This window comes from Hyperolius riggenbachi, chromosome 2 (assembly GCF_040937935.1).
Source record: "Hyperolius riggenbachi isolate aHypRig1 chromosome 2, aHypRig1.pri, whole genome shotgun sequence".
Lineage (NCBI taxonomy): Eukaryota > Metazoa > Chordata > Amphibia > Anura > Hyperoliidae > Hyperolius > Hyperolius riggenbachi.
In genome coordinates, this window is record NC_090647.1 from 463,316,324 (window position 1) to 463,332,533 (window position 16,210).

Genomic DNA, 16,210 nt, shown 5'->3' on the forward strand with positions numbered 1-16,210 from the left:
CCTGGGGCTTCCTCCGACCCCCTTCGGCCTGATCGCTCCCTCGTCGTGTTCCCCCGCGGCCTGCAACCTCCGCAATTCATGCCAGTAAATCAGCAAGTCGGAACTGGCGCATTGTGGCCAAGTGACTCCCCTGTCTCGCTCCCGCAGCTGGGAGCTTTCTGCGCTGGCGCAGTAGTACTGCGCAGGTGCAGAGAGCCCCTGGCAGCGGGAATGCTATGGTGGAGCGCACGTGGCCGGGCCATGCATGCACAGTAAGCCCCTGACTCCCACAGTTACTGGGCCGGTTGGTGGAGGCAGCAGGCAGCGGAGGACGACGGCGAGGGACTAATCAGCGCGAAGGGGGCTGGAGGAAGCCCCAGGTATGTATAAAACTTTTTTGTTCTATCTTCTCAGGTTTCCTTTAAAAGCTTTTGGAAATGTAGAAGATAGCTGAGATTTTGGTTCAATGAAGGAATGCATCGGTATGTAGTTACTAATCAACCACCAAATTATTGATTAATGTAAAGTAAAAGGAACTTGCGGAGGCACAAGAACCATTGTATGTGTGTATACATCAGTATGGCATTGATTTGCGGAACGATAATAAATTAAGAAACCAATTTACACCGTACGTTATAGTGGTATTATAGTGGGCGGCCACATATGAACTACTGCATGGGAGCGTCAACCAGAAAAACAATCAATTATTGTGTATAGAAGACTCTGGTGACTCTACCTGTGCTTATCAAACAATTGTTTATTGTCATACAAAAATCCAGTCAAACAACATGTTATCTAACCATACACTGCTTAAAAAGATGAGCAGCTGCTAAAGCAGTACATTTAGCCATGTTAAATCAAAATGCCTGAATCTGTAATGAATCAGGACTGTTTTCAGATGCACTCTTTCTATGTGATTTATACGATCGAATTGTACAGAAAATTGTGCAGTGTGTGAAAAACCATTGTATGGTCGATTGGAACAGAAACTGTAATTAATCCAAATATTGGATATTACAATCGAATTGTCAGAGAGAAAATGCCCTATCGACCCGTTTTGGGGAACAGTTGATAATTACCTTCCGATTACTATCGATCGTAAAATCATAATGAAAAACAAAAATTTGCTTTCCTAAAACAGAAAGAATTTGCGATAATTCAGGTTGGAGTGAGCTCGAGATGTCTCCCAGAGCACCACTGCTGAATATATGCAAATTAACCATTGTACCCTTAGAAGCTAAACACACCTCCAGAACCGCTGGAATGCAATGATGTGTCAGCTTGTTAAATTGTACAGAGCCATAATAATCCAACATGCATAAAAGATCGCAACTGATGAAAAAAATTATACAGTAGTAGCTTTCAGCTTCCTGAGAAACAAGACCTAGCCAGAACTGTTATGAGGGGTACACAGCATGCATTTTCCCGGTCGATCAGGATCGATTCGACTATTTCCGACGTGCTCGATTGGGGCGTCGATCGTTCCTGCTGTCGATTTTGCATACTTAACATGCAAATCGACGGCAGGAACGATCGACGCCCCAATCGAGCACGTCGGAAATAGTTGAATAGATCCCGATCGACCCGCAGGGAAACGCATGGTGTGTACCCAGCATTAGGAATCCTTGGTAGAAGAAAATGATGAGCTTCTGAGAGGAATTGACGCAAGGTATGCAATATTTATTTGCAAGTACAACATATGTTTATTTTTTACAATGTTTACTCGGTTCAGGTTCACTTTTAAGAGCTACAGACGAGAACAGCCCAACATAACCGATACGAGAACAGCATCACCACCACTTCCAACTGTCAAACTTCCCGACTCACATGTTCCATTCTAAACTAGCCCTTCCCTCTGACGTATTTGTCCAACAGTGGGTAAACACAATGTAACCAAGCACGTGACAAGGAGAAAGCGGAAGAGCAGTCAGTGGTTGGTTGAACGGAAGCGAGGCGTGAAACGCTAGGATTAGCCAGCTTGTGATTGGCTCTACCTCAGCCACTGGGAATTCACGAGAGTTATTTGAACTTGTGGCGCAGGGGGAACGAATGAATAAGTGAAAGGGAACGATAATCGGAAGTAACAGAACAGGTAAGGCGAGAGCGGTGTGTAGTGTTTGGCGCGTAGGCTTTGCTGCTGAGAGTTTTGGCTTGTGCTTATATATGCCAGCGTTTCCCTCACAGTGACTCATGTATGTTGTATGTGACACTGAAGGGAGAATGGAGTAGCTGCCTACAGCATGTCTTCTTGCTTCATTTACTTATAGAAAACCTGAGAAATTGTTTAAAAAGCGGATTCGAGATGAAAAACTAACTATAACAAGTAACTTGTCTATATATCGTATCTAAAGTTTAGATAGTTTACACAGCAAATCTAGCTGCAAACAGCTTTAATAGAAAATTATTTCTTCCTGTGATACAATGACAGCAGCCATGTTGTTTGTAAACATTACACAGAGGCAGGCTTATCTGTATCTTGAGCAAAAAAAAAAACTAATTCCCCCCCCCCCCTCCTCTGCCTCTGAAATCAATGGCTAGTAACACCTCCACCTCCTGCCCAGACTGTGCTCCATGAGCCCTTGCTACTAGTGATGGGTCGTTCGCGAACGAGCCGGCTCTTTGCTGCGAACGACAAGAGCCGGCTCTCAGTTTTAAAAGAGCTGATGCCTCAGCCGCCCCACAGAGCTCTGATTTGCTCTGTAATAAAGGGTGCTGAGGCATGCTGGGAGATGTAGTCCTCCTCTTCCAGCTTGTAGGAGTGTATGGGGCGGAGCAGAGCAGTACAAGGAGGGATTGCCCCATTCCGAGAAGCAGTCTGGAGTTGTCATGGAGATGGGGGCGGGGCTTTTACTCCAATTCTGAGTGGTGTCTAGTGATATGTAATGAAGAGCCGATTCAGAGCCGTAAGAGCCGGTTCTTTGATGGGAGCCGATTCTCCGAGAAGAGCCGGAATTCCCATCACTACTTGCTACTGCCAATAGTGTTGTCCGGATCATGAACGATTCGGATCTTTGTTCCGAATCTCTTTTGTGAGTCGAATCATCAAAATGAGTGATTCGGATCGCAAAAGGGGCGGGTCCAGGAGCGACACGCCCCCTCTCAGCGGGCAGCGGAGTGGAAGCAGAGCAGAGATGGATCGCTGAGTTGGAGGGGAGCTTGCAGGGACAGGTAGATGAGAGAGGGGACTTGGTGCCACTGCCAGATATGTGTAGAGCACACATACTGGCTATAACCTGCTGCTCATTACAGGCTGTCTTTCCAATTTGTTCACTGTGCACAACTACAGAACACTTTTGGCACAGCTCAGTAACTTTGCAGGCACTGTGATTGCTGTGCATTATGATCCTCATGCACTGCTCTATACAGCTGCACTTCACTTCTGGGAATGCTTTGGGGAATGGAAGCTAGGAGTATACAGATGAACTTATAGGTGAAATACATGTAAAGCATAATGATTGCAGCATGTGGGTATTGTGTGCACACAAACATTTCTGCTCGTCCCTCCTCCCTTCTCTCTCCACTCCCTACCCTCTATCCATCTTCTCCCCTTCTCTCTGTGTGTCCACCCCCCTCCCCTTCTTCTGTCCTGCTAGTCATTTCACCCCCGAATGCTTCCCTTGTAAAATGATCCGAGATTCGGATCAAAGATCCGGATCTTTTCAATGATCCGATTCGAATCATCCGGATCATTGAAAAGATCCGAACTTCGCATCTCTAACTGCCAAGGCTCTCTGAAAACCTGTGGGTGTGGTTTATTTAGTTTATAGGGAATTAGAGTATTAAAACAAAACCAAAAAAGTATTTGGCTTGAGGAATGCCCTATAACCAATAGGAAAGGAACACAACTATGCATTTAGTAAAAGTTCACCTCGGATCCACTTTTTTTAAGGCAAATCCTATTTCTTGTGATTGATACCACTTACAATCTATTCAGTTCAGAATTCGAATGAGCTAATTACCTGGCAAGAGAGAAAGTATGACAAACTTTTTGCATCCATTAATATCTGAAATAATTAAAGTAGGCTGCAGTCACACTATGTGTGCGCTGCAACGCACATGTCCTACATTGTTTCAAATCCTGGTCAGTGTCTATGTAATCTGAATATATTCACCCATTGTTATTAATATTTATTGAATTTATATAGCACCAACATATTGGGCAGTGCTGTACAATACATAAGATCACAGACAGGGGTGACCGACAGCACAATGCAAGTAGTAAGCAATAAGATGCAATAACAATACAGATAATAAGGTACACAACACAATACAGGTTGTAATACAATGCCAGATCTGGCACTGGAGTGGAAGTCCCAGTAGTACAAGTTCACATTACTCTGGGTGGAGTGTGCAATAAAGTATGATACACAAGGAGAGAGGGCCCTGAAAAAGGCTTACAATCTAGAGTAAAAAGCGTTATCCAGAAACGCGTTGCTGACAGCTAGTTAACCACTTGCCGACAGCACACTCATAACGCGCGTCGGCAAATTGGCAGCTGCAGGACCTGCAGGCTAATTAATCAGGAAACAGCCGCTCGCGAGCGGCTGCTTCCTGTCAATTCACGGCGGGGGGCTCCGTGGATAGCCTGCGGGCCGCCGATCGCGGCTCGCAGGCTAAATGTAAACACAAGCGGAAATAATCTGCTTTGTTTACATTTGTACAACGCTGCTAACAGTAGCAGCGTTGTACTAGATCAGCGATCCCCGGCCAATCAGTGGCTGGGGATCGCTGTCACATGACAGGCAGGAGCCTGTTAGAGGCTGCACAGGACAGATCTGTTCCTGTGCAGCCTCCGATCTCCGGGGAAGGGAGGGAGGAGAGGGGGAATCCTGCGGTGGAGGGGGCTTTGAGGTGCCCCCCCCCCCCCAGCCACATGCAGGCAGGAGCAATCAGACCCCCCAGCACATCATCCCCCTAGTGGGGGAAAAAGGGGGGCGATCTGGTTGCTCTGCCTGGTGTTTGATCTGTGCTGGGGGCTGTAGAGCCCACCCAGCACAGATCAGCGAAATCAGCGCTAGTCCTTAAGTGGGGGTAAACGCTGGGTCATCAAGTGGTTAAAGAGAATCTGTATTGTTAAAATCACACAAAAGTCTCCTATTACCCTCTGTCACAATTTCACCGCTCCCCGCCGCATTAAAAGTAGTCAAAAACTGTTTTAACCCTCCTGGCGGTTAATTTTTTTTGCCAAAATGGCAAAAATCCTTTTTTTTTTAAATTTTTTTTTTGTGTTTCATGTAAAGCTACCAGAGTGGTAGCTACATGAAACACCACTAGAGGGCGCATGTGTCCCTCTAGTGCGATCGTCGCCGGCATCAATAGCAAACAGGGGAACGCGTATATAACGCGCTCCCCTGTTTGGCTTCTCCTGTCGCCATGGCGACGATCGGAATGACGTCATGGACGTCAGCCGACGTCCTGACGTCAGACACCTCCGATCCAGCCCATAGCGCTGCCCGGAACTCATTGGTCCGGGCAGCGCAGGGCTCTGGCGGGGGGGGGCGCCCTCTTGCGCCGCTGCGTACGGGCGATCGCCGCAGAGCGGCGGCGATCAAGCTGTACGCGCGGCTAGCAAAGTGCTAGCTGCGCGTACAGCATTTTAAATGGAGCAAATCGCTCCATCAGGGGCTGAGATATCTTCCTGCGCGGCATAGCCCGAGCTCAGCTCGGGCTTACCGCCAGGAAGGTTAAAAAGTTTGTTTATAAACAAACAAAATGGCCACCAAAACAGGAAGTAGGTTGATGTACAGCATGTCCACACATAGAAAATACATCCATACACAAGCAGGCTGTATACAGCCTTACTTCTGAATCTCAAGAGATCACTTGTGTGTGTTTACCTTCTGTCCCCAGCTTCTCTCATGCACTGAACATTACAGGCTTCCTGCAGACAGCTCTGCCTATGTCTTTAATTCCTTAGTATGTGACAGACCAGCTCCTTTCACAGCCTCCAGAGGAGGATTTTTATCCAGCTCTCTTCTATCACTGATAAGATAGCAGAGAAGCTGCTGGCTTATGTAAATAAAACACACACTGGAGTGTGCATAGTGGAACAGTTCAACACTGAAGAACTTGGCAGCCTTCCAGACACAGGCCGACAAGTCTGACAGGGGAAAGATACATTGATTTATTACAGAGATGGTTATAGTAGAAAGAGCTGCAGCAAGCCAGATCACATTAGAATAGATTTAGGAACTCGTAGGATGGTAGAAAAAACGTTGTAATTTTTGTTACAGAGTCACTTTAAAGGAGTACTGCAGGGGAGGAAAAAAAAAGTTGAACTTACCTGGGGCTTCTAATGGTCCCCCGCAGATGGCCTGTGCCCGCACATCCACTCACTGATGCTCTGGTCCCCGCTTCCGGTTCACTTCTAGAATTTCCGACTTCAAAGTTGGAAAACCACTGTGCCTGCGTGGCCGTGTCCTCGCTTCCATTGACTTCATCAGGAGCATACTGCGCAGGTGATGTCCTGGTGATGTCAGCGAGGACAAGGTCGCGCAGGTGCAGTGGTTTTTCGACTTTGAAGTCGGAAATTCCAGAAGTGAACCGGAGGTGGGGACCGGAGCATCAGTGAGTGGCTGTGCGGGCACAGGACGTCTGCGGGGGACCATTAAAAGCCCTCGGTAAGTTTAACTCTTTTTCCCCATAGCCCCCTACAGTACTCCTTTTTTAAGGTAAACTAAGCACCTTGGATAACAAATCTATCAAATTAGCCACCTCTTAAAGGTGGCCACAGACAATTCAATACATGATCCAGTTTTATCTCAATTTTGATACAAATGATTGGTTGTACAGAAAAATTGAAAGCTCTTTTTTTAAAATGTGTTTGAGGAATCTTTTTCCGTCTATCAGTGCCCACGCTGCAGTTCCGCTCCTTTTCCAGGCTGCCGCTACATCCTTTGTAAGATTACGACCTGCGGCAGGGTTGGCATCTTGTGTGGGTACAGCACATGCCTCTCGTGATTGCACTTCCATAGCCGGGATGCTCTGTGCTTGCGCAGGTCACAAAGATTTGAATTGCGCAAGTGCAAAGTGCTCTCGGCACTGGGAGCATTATCACTGGAGGCATGCATATGCAAAAGATCCCAGCCGTGGGTTGTAATCTTACAGAGCTGTGTGTCTCTCATAGAGCTGAGTGCAGGGAGGTCAGGTAGTGGCTGGGGAGAAGCAGAGCTGCCCAATAGCATCTGAGGAAACCTTCCCGCCTCCAGTGGGCGTTTAGCAAGGAGTGCTTCTCCACCTACGCCCTCAAGATGTCGACCTGCTGCATGTTGGCAATTTTGGCCTGTGTTGCGTGGGGTAGAGAGTGGCACGGGAGGGAGATACATGCATGTCCTGCAGCAGGGAATATGTCTGTTTCCCATCTGCCCCTTCTGTGTTGCCTCGGGTACACTTCAAGGTCCTTTGGTGTCCTCCCAAATGCTGGTGCGTGACCCAGCTGGGTTGTGGACTCTACTGGGACGGAGCAATGGAGGGGGCCGTAGGACACGGAGGGGCCTTAAAGACTACAGGGGGCTAGAAGAAGCCCTAAGTAAAAGCCAACTCCACCCTCCCCATTCATAGATTTCCTGTAAGGATATGCAATCATTTTCAAGGCAGAGATTTAGGTGCTAATCAACTTTAGGGGACCCAGTAGGATAAGGAAGAGTTCTTCAATCACAGTACCCACTACAGCACAAAGAGTTGTGAATGGGTAGATAGTGTGGTCATAGTTTACTGCAACTTATCGGTAACCTATCAGTTTGAGAAGGTGCTGTACACCCAATCACATTAGCTGAATTTCCCTTTGATGTTTTCTGCTGGGTCCCCCAAAGTGGACTAGCGCCAAGATGTAAAGCTGTGTTCACAATTTTGGTTCTGTGAGTTATAAGTTTTCTTCCTGTTTGGTGTTCACCAAGCCCAACCAATGTGAAAACTTTGTCTTTTAGCTTAAGAACCTGGATAAGAAGAAAATGTGGTCTCCAGCTTCTCCTGTTTCAAACGAAAATGACATTCGAGGCAGTCATGGTGTAAGTTGTCTTCCTATCCACTTCTGTATGCCCAGCATTAAAGCCGAGGCTGTTCAAAAAGTTACTGTTTGTCAGCTGTTCTTTGCTTTCTATTTTTTAATTTTCCTTGCCTGTTGGTCACATAATGACTGGTGGCTTTTGTTCGGCTATAGCCTCCTCCATGCAGAATTCTGTGTTCTAAATTATTGGTGCAATGCTCTCTAATTGTGAAACACCCGTGTGCCAGTCTAGACTCAGACATCCAAGCTTCCTCCAAAGTATAGAGGGCGAAGTAAAGTCGAGTGGTGGAACGCAAGGAGAGAAGGTACGCTCCCCCGCTCAGCGCATACTTTACATTTTAACAAGTTTAGCAGAAATAGCTGGGGGGGGGTGCGTCCGATGTCAGCCCCCCATCCTGGCTGCTTTCCCGCCAGTTTAGCACTCCCACTCCACCCCATCCTGGCCATATGTTTCCACAGACTGGAAATCTATGCTCCAAACATATTTAAAATGTTAAAAAAAAAAGATAAAAAAATACCAAACCAGATCTGTTTCAAATGGATCCGATCTGTAAAAGGAGTAGTGTGTACCAAGCCTAACGTGGAATTCGAGACATTAAAAATAGTACCGACTGTTTAACTACACTACCATGTGGCAGTACACTTGTATTAAAGTACCGGTAGTTGCTAACTATCACATTTTGGACAAAAGCACATTCCTGTTACTGTTGCTTTCTTGTGTTGCTGGCTAACTGAGTTGTTTACTGTGTGACTTTATCTCACAGGAAAAAAAGTATTGTGATTGGAACTGTGAATTGGAAAGGGGATAGCATTGGCTCAAATCAAGGGAGCATTTAGACTTGTGACTCTCATGGGGTATGGAGAGAAGTATAGCTGTTTCACATGGCTGGTTTTTTTTATATTGTTTGGAGCTCTACTTTAAATTTCTGCGTTTGTGTTTGCATTGCTGTATAGTTCATCGTTCAGTATCCTCCCAAGGTCAAGGTGCCCACATATTACTTTCAGTATCCATCACACCCTCCTTTATGTTCCTCTATGGTCTGCCGAGCCTTTAGCCCTTAAATGAGTACACTCACGGAAAGACGAAGATAAATTATACTCAGTAACAACGAGTGTAATGGTGGACAGGCAGCAATTATAGTTGTTTTGATGGTGTGTTTTTTTTTTTTTGTTTGTTTGTTTAGCCATGTGCTTTTTGAGTGACGCACGTGAAATTACTACAGTAGAATCCCTTAAACTCCAAGGTGTTAAAAAGTTTACTGTATCAAACATTGTCAAACTCAAACATATAAAGTATACTGTATAATACTGTATTTTAAAGTGAGTCTGAAGCTAAAGTCAAAAATACTTGTGTAGAGGGAAGGCTCTGGGTCCTATAGAGCCTTCCCTCTCCACTCACGGTCCATGCGTTCCAGTACGGAGCCGCCCATGTTCTGGAGCACTTGGGATCCCGAAGCCTCCTGTGGTGGGAGATTTGAATGGAGGAGCCAGCGCTGGAAAGCAGGGACTGCAAGAGGAATAGAGGGGCTCATTAGGATCCAGAGCCTTCCCTCTCCCTCTTTCTAATTAGCTTCAGATTCTCTTTAATTGAGTCAATAATTGGGAGTCATTTTTTTCTTGCAGCAAGCAAGCACAGATGGAATCTAAGCTAGATCAAAATGCACAGTACTCAATATACAGAGATTTGCATGCAATAATCATGCAACAGCTTGCACAGGAAGCATAGGTGTCACCATTTAATGTAGGTGTACAGTACTGATAGTGTGCTCCTATGTCCACATTTCTGTGCAGCCTGGATGGTACTGTAGATTTGCAGCCATGCACAAGCAAGTCACAGATGACGGTCATTCCCTCAGTGATCAGGCAGGAGCTTACACAGGAAGCAAAGGTTTCACCGGCTGGTGCTTTTGAGGTAATCCACACAGGCCCAGGGTAGTGTGTAGATAGTAAGCAGGCTATAAGTGGCTGCCAGCCCGGCCAACAACCACAGCTCATGGGCCCATCCACTTTCTACTCTAGCCAGATACAGAGTCCCTCAGGGGCCGCAAACCAGTTTTATTAGAACAGAAGTGCTGTAGTATCAGGGTTTGCTAAACCAGGCTTTACTCCCATATACTTATCTCATTGCATGTTGACAGAACCTTCAGGTGCAGAAGGCAGCCCACTGTATAAAATTATCTTGCTCTGCCTCTCCTATCTGAGAACATGTGCAGCTGTCGGTGGACTCTGACTGCAGTTTGTACAGCCCATCTGAGACCGGTCACATTTCGCCTACATACTGAACTGACATGCCCTGCCAGCATGACCTGGGCCCCTGCATCTCCTTCTAGCACCATCCGATAATCTGGGTAACCATAAGGCAGAGGCCCCGAACACAGCTAAATAAGAAGCTGTTAATACCCCCCCCTACAAACCAAACAGTCTCTTCCGATGTCAATCTTTCCAGGTTACTCAAGGTTGAAGTTAAAGGAAACCAGAGATGAGTGGAAAAAAATTAATACATACCTGAGGCTTCCTCTGATCGCTCCCTCGCATCCTCCTCTGCCTTCTGGAACTTCAGTAATGGGTTTCCGGTATTTTGGCCAGTCGGGGCATACTGTACATGCGCAGCCCGGGCCACACACACCCTCCCCGCCACCAGGAGCTTTCTGCACCTACGCAATACTGCTGCGCAGGAGAAGAACTCCTGGTCACAGGAGCGAGACGGGAGTGTGTGCACCGATGCACTGCGCATGCACGACTGGCTGAAGATACCAGAACCCGTTACCAAAGATCCAGGTGGCAAAGGGAGTGATCAGGCCAGAGGGGTTTTTTAGTTTGCTGCCTGTTTAATAACGCTGTTGGCTTTTTTGCTGATGTCATTTAGTAGTTCAGCAAATGAAATTCTGTTTTATCCAAGTATTTTCTCTTCATACATATTTCATACATAAGTGGCTGGATGGTGTACTGGTTAAGGGCTCTGCCTCTGACACAGGAGACCTGGGTTCGAATCTCGGCTCTGCCTGTTCGGTAAGCCAGCACCTATTCAGTAGGAGACCTTGGGCAAGACTCCCTAACACTGCTACTGCCTATAGAGCGCGTCCTAGTGGCTGCAGCTCTGGCGCTTTGAGTCCGCCAGGAGAAAAGCGCGATATAAATGTTCTGTGTTTGTTTGTTTGTAGACACACCGTAAATCCGTTGGACGGACTCTTGGTGCCCTTGATCCAAACAGTCTGAACAACCAAAGACTGCCCCTTCCGAAAAGAACCAGCAACACTGGCATCCCACATAAGGTATGTTGAATAGGACCAAAATGTAGATGTACAAAATTCATTCGGAAATGTTGATTGTTTTACTGGCTTGCATTACTCCATCACCATCAGATTGGTGGTCCGCCAACACTTGATTAGTGTCTTGTCATTTTTATTTTTTTGTTTTGTGAAAGTCACTGACAACTTGTTTCTTCTATAGGAACATTCTGCAGTGGGAGTCAGCACCTCCATCAGTATTTGGGTTGACCCAGGACCTGATGAAAATTCCAAAGCGAACATGACAATGATGACACAGAGTTACTGTCAAAATAATGCACAGTCTGCTCTCTCCTTGGACATCAACCAGTCAAAAGTTATCCCAATGAAGTCCGCTTCCGATTTAAACAAAGATGGTCAGTGTGGCAAGCTGTGTGACCCTGAACTTGTTGCAGGTCTTGTATATTCAAACCAGACCCACGAGACTGCTCCTGACAACCAGGACATTAATTGCCATAATGCTGACTGCCACACAGCGGTCACATTACCTTCACATACGACAGAAGGCCAACTGGTAGCACCAGAAAATCAGTCTGAACTGAATGATCTCTTGGAAAGTACTAACTGCCAAAAGGGAGTCTCCTCAGACACTTGCATTGATGATTGTAATGGCACAGCAGGAGGTTTTATGGAAAGATCTGAACAACTTAAAGACCATGTTAAATCTGCTTTGTTGTGCGATCAGGTCTCTTCTGGTTTGCAAAACACACCCTTCACCATGGAACGTGAAGCATGTCTCAGGGGAAGTGATGAAATCACAATTCTATCTGGATCTTGTAATGAGGAATCTTCAACCAGTCCAATGATAACCCCTCATTTCAGTAATGAATCTGGACTTTTTTCAATAAGTGGAGAGATTTTAGATTTGATTAAATATATGGATATTTTAGGGATAGAAGAGAGCTTCTCAACAATACCTGCTTTGGATCTCAGCCCTGCTGGCAATCAGATCCAGTCTGGGGAGTTGGATCAGTCTCTTCCAGCCGACATAGTGAATGGCATTAAGAATGAGCAAATAGAAGCCGAAGCTTCAGCTGGCTCTTGGGCAACAGTGGTACTTGACAGACATGATAGTGTTGTCAGCCGTGCCATTCTATGTGATGAATCTTTGGGGCCTTTGGATGCTCCACCTCTGGCAGAAACCACTTCTGATGGGTCATCTTCACTCAGTATTGAGAACACCACACATAATACAAACGAGTCTGCAAATAAATGTTGTTTTCCTACTGTAGGAAGTACTCCTAATTCTTATGTAAGTGATCAAGATTGTATCAAGGTAGCTGATGAAAAGCCTCCAACAGATAGCAATTTCAACTTGGCTGCTGATCCAGCATCAACTAACTGTAATTGCCCTACCCCGATTATTCCTACACTGTCAGCTCCTAAAGTGACAATGAGCAGACAAATTTGTAACAAAATGACTCCAAGGGTATTGGCCTGTACTCAAGATGCCGGTACGTTCATGACCCCAACATCAACCTGTGATGAATCCGTATGGACCACCCCTGTAATGCTGCTTAACAAAAGCATGAACACGTCATGGAACCTGAAGGGAAAAGGGGAGAGAAGTGCAAAAGATAATGCTTGTGAGACCGATTCCTTACTCTGGAAGTAAGTATAGATGAAGTAATAACTCTTTTTTTTTTTTTTTTTTTTTTTTTTTTTCTGAAAGTGGTGCAGAAAGCAACCACATGTGCAAAAGTACAGTTACTCCTCTGGCTGATAATGGCAGTTTGTTCAGTACCTGTTTGTGACCATTAAACTTATAAGGCAGTCTAGCTTTTAGGGCCCACCTGCACGAATTAGGTTTGGCAATTGTATTCCATTAGTGAGAAGGGCAATATGGTCATTGTGATTCCCTAACCCAAGGGTGTGCAAATCTTTTCACTGTGTTCCACAATGGTTTTTATATTTGACAAAGGGCCAAGACTAATAAGTCAGTTTAGATGATGACACCGGACTACAAGTGAAGGTACTTCTTTTCATTGTAGCTGTTCCATCCAGATGTGGGACATAGGCCTAACACACAGGCAAATCCTGAACCAACCATTCGGGCTATAATCGCCAGACGAACATATACAGTGCTGCCCATAATTATTCATACCCCCTGGCAAATTTTGACTTAGTTACTTTTATTCAACCAGCAAGTATTTTTGTGATGGGAAATGACATAGGTGTCTCCCAAAAGATAATCTGATGTACAAGAGGCATTATTGTGGGGGGAAAAAAACACTTCTCAGCTTTTATTTACATTGGATTCAAGTCAGGACTCTGGCTGGGCCACTCCAAAACGTTAATGTTGTTGTCTACTAAACATTTCTTCACCCCTTGCTGTGTGTTTTGGGTCATTGTCATGCTGAAATGTCCACTGGTGCCCAAGGGCAAGTTTCTCTGCAGACTGCCTGATATTGTCATTGAAAATCCTCATGTATTGCTCTCTTTTCATGGTGCCTTATACTGTGATTAGGTTCCCTGGGCCATTGGCTGAAGAGCACCCCCAAAGCATTAGGTTCCCACCACCATGTGTTGACCGTGAGGATGGTGTTCTTTGGGTTGAAGGCTTTTCCTTTTTTACGGCAAATGAATGAAACCTCATTGTGACCAAACTATTCAATTTCCCAGAACGTCCTCCTGACAGCACCCCTCCTATGAGACTTGTCTCCCTCCTAAACTTTGGACAGGAAGCTAGAAGATACAAATTTGCATAATAGGCAGGCAGGAGTAGTATATAAAGATGTTACCCACCAAAGGTATCCAGTTGTTTTTCCTGTCCCGGACGGGACGCTTTGAGAGGTCTCCAGTGCTACTACGTCAGGCGGCGAGGGCAGCGGTGCAGCGCGGGCATACTAAGGCTGAGCAGGGGACTCGGCTGGTCCAGCGCACAGCGTGGAGGAGGCTTCTCCCAGAGATGCAGAAGCTTTATGGCGGCAGGAGCGCATACCGGAAGTCCTGGGCGGATGTGACGTCATGCGCATGCGTCCCGCATGACGTGTCAGCTGACGGCAGCGGCAGGGGCCGCGGCGGGGAAAGAATTGACTTCAGCTGCAGGTAATTCCGAGGGGTATATATATATATGTATATGTTGAGCCACGATCACCATTGCTGTCGGTGATCATGGAGGACGCTGTAGGCCCTTCTCCTCTGACTTCTGCGGAGTCTGGCGCTATCCCCTCTCTGGTTAGCTAAAGGTTATCAGGCTTTGAGAGGGCTGTTTGTAAGTGTCTGGGTCCACCTTGTAAGGCTGATAGTCTCTTTTATTTCTCTTTTAGCCTAAACCCTCTAAAAGTGATAAAGACAAGGATAAATCGGTATCTCAGCAAACTCAAGGTGGACAAGCTTCGGGCAGAACTGAGAAACGCTGTGTTATGTGTAACTCACGCTTCTATTCTTCCTCTACAAAGAAACTTTGCCAGTCATGTAGAGAGAAAGTAGTCAAAGAGGAATCCCCAGTGGTGTTTAAGGACTTGATGGGGTGGATGCGGTCTGAGATGGCCTCGGCCATTAAAGAGATAAAGGATTCTGCATTGGCGGAGTCTGCAGTTCCTTCTACTTCAGCCTCTGTTACTGGTACTATATCTGCTCCTTTAGACGGAAATCCTCCAGCCCTGGTGATTGAGGGGCCCAGTCAGTTAGGGGAAGCCTTACAGGTTCCCTCTTCACCGCATCAAATTGCAGCTAAGCGTAAAAGGAAGGATAATGAGTCAGGGGATTCAGAATTATCAGGAGAGGAAGGAGAAATTTCATCTTTAGAGGAAATTTCTGGAGAAGAGGAGGAGAACCCAGAGGTTCCTCAGAAGTTCGCCTTTGCACCTAACTTAATGAAGGACTTGTTGTCTGCTATGCAGAGCACTATGGGTATAACAGTGGAGCGAAAATCCTTGACCCCCTTGGATCAGATGTACGTGAGTTTGGCGGAACCCCAGAATTGCTTCATCCCAGTCCATTCCTCTCTAAAGTCAATGATTGGGAAGGAGTGGGATGACCCTGAAAGGAGGGCGTTTTGGCCCAAGTCTCTTTCTCGTCGTTATCCTTTCAGTCCTGATGATCAAAAATTCTGGGGGCCGGTTCCCAAACTGGACCCATCGTTTTCAAGGGTGTCCAGAAGATCCGATTTACAGTTTGAGAACTTTGGCAATTTAAAAGACCCGATTGATAAAAAGATGGACAATCTGTTGCGTAGGGCATGGGAGTCAGCATCTTTAACATTTAAGCCAGCAGTGGCATCCACGGCAGTGGGACGATCCCTTAAAGCTTGGCTCACGCAGACTCAGTCTAAGATAGCTTCGGGGGTGCCCAGAGAAGAGATTTTAGAGGACTTTCCGAATTTATTTAATGCTACTAATTACTTAACAGATGCAGCGGATGATACGGTTAAATTAACAGCCAGAACAACTGCCCTTGTTAACTCGGCAAGGAGAGGAATATGGGTGAAAACTTGGCAGGGGGACAATTCGTCTCGCTCCAAGTTATGTGGTTTACCCTGTGAAGGTGAGCTGTTATTTGGTTCAAAGCTAGACCAGACGCTAGAAAGAACCTCAGACTATAAGAAAAATTTCCCTACAAGAAAGAGAGCTTTTCAGTACAAGGGCCCAACTCGCAGTGGCAACAGGGAACCTGAGGCAAAGATCCCACCTAGGAAAAAGTGGATTCCAAGTAGAAACCAAAAAGGGAAGGCTCTTTTTCCCCGACCCAACCAACCCAATAAGCAATGACGCCAGTATTCCAGTAGGGGGAAGGCTTTCCCACTACTACGAAAGGTGGTGCCAGCGGTTCACAAGTCAGTGGCTCTTGAAAATAATATTGGAAGGGTACAGAATAGAATTCGAATATCCCCCACCCCAGCAGTATGTGGTAACTCCGCAGCCAAGGTCAACAGACCAAAGAGAGGCGTTACAGGAGGAGGTGGCTTCACTTCTGGAGAAAAGAGTGATCAGAGAAG

General features: G+C 46.2%; 1 protein-coding gene across 1 annotated transcript in view; it reads left to right on the forward strand.

Annotated features, from left to right (window-relative positions):
* Positions 1–1,962: 1,962 nt before the first annotated feature.
* Positions 1,963–16,210, forward strand: part of SPAG5 (sperm associated antigen 5) — a 99,677-nt gene continuing 85,429 nt past the window's right edge. Inside the window, exons 1-4 of the mRNA XM_068270157.1 lie at positions 1,963–2,071; positions 7,905–7,985; positions 11,146–11,256; positions 11,435–12,882. Coding sequence (XP_068126258.1) covers positions 7,929–7,985; positions 11,146–11,256; positions 11,435–12,882 — 1,616 coding nt within the window. The 5' untranslated portion in view covers positions 1,963–2,071; positions 7,905–7,928. The remainder of the gene's footprint in view (positions 2,072–7,904; positions 7,986–11,145; positions 11,257–11,434; positions 12,883–16,210) is intronic.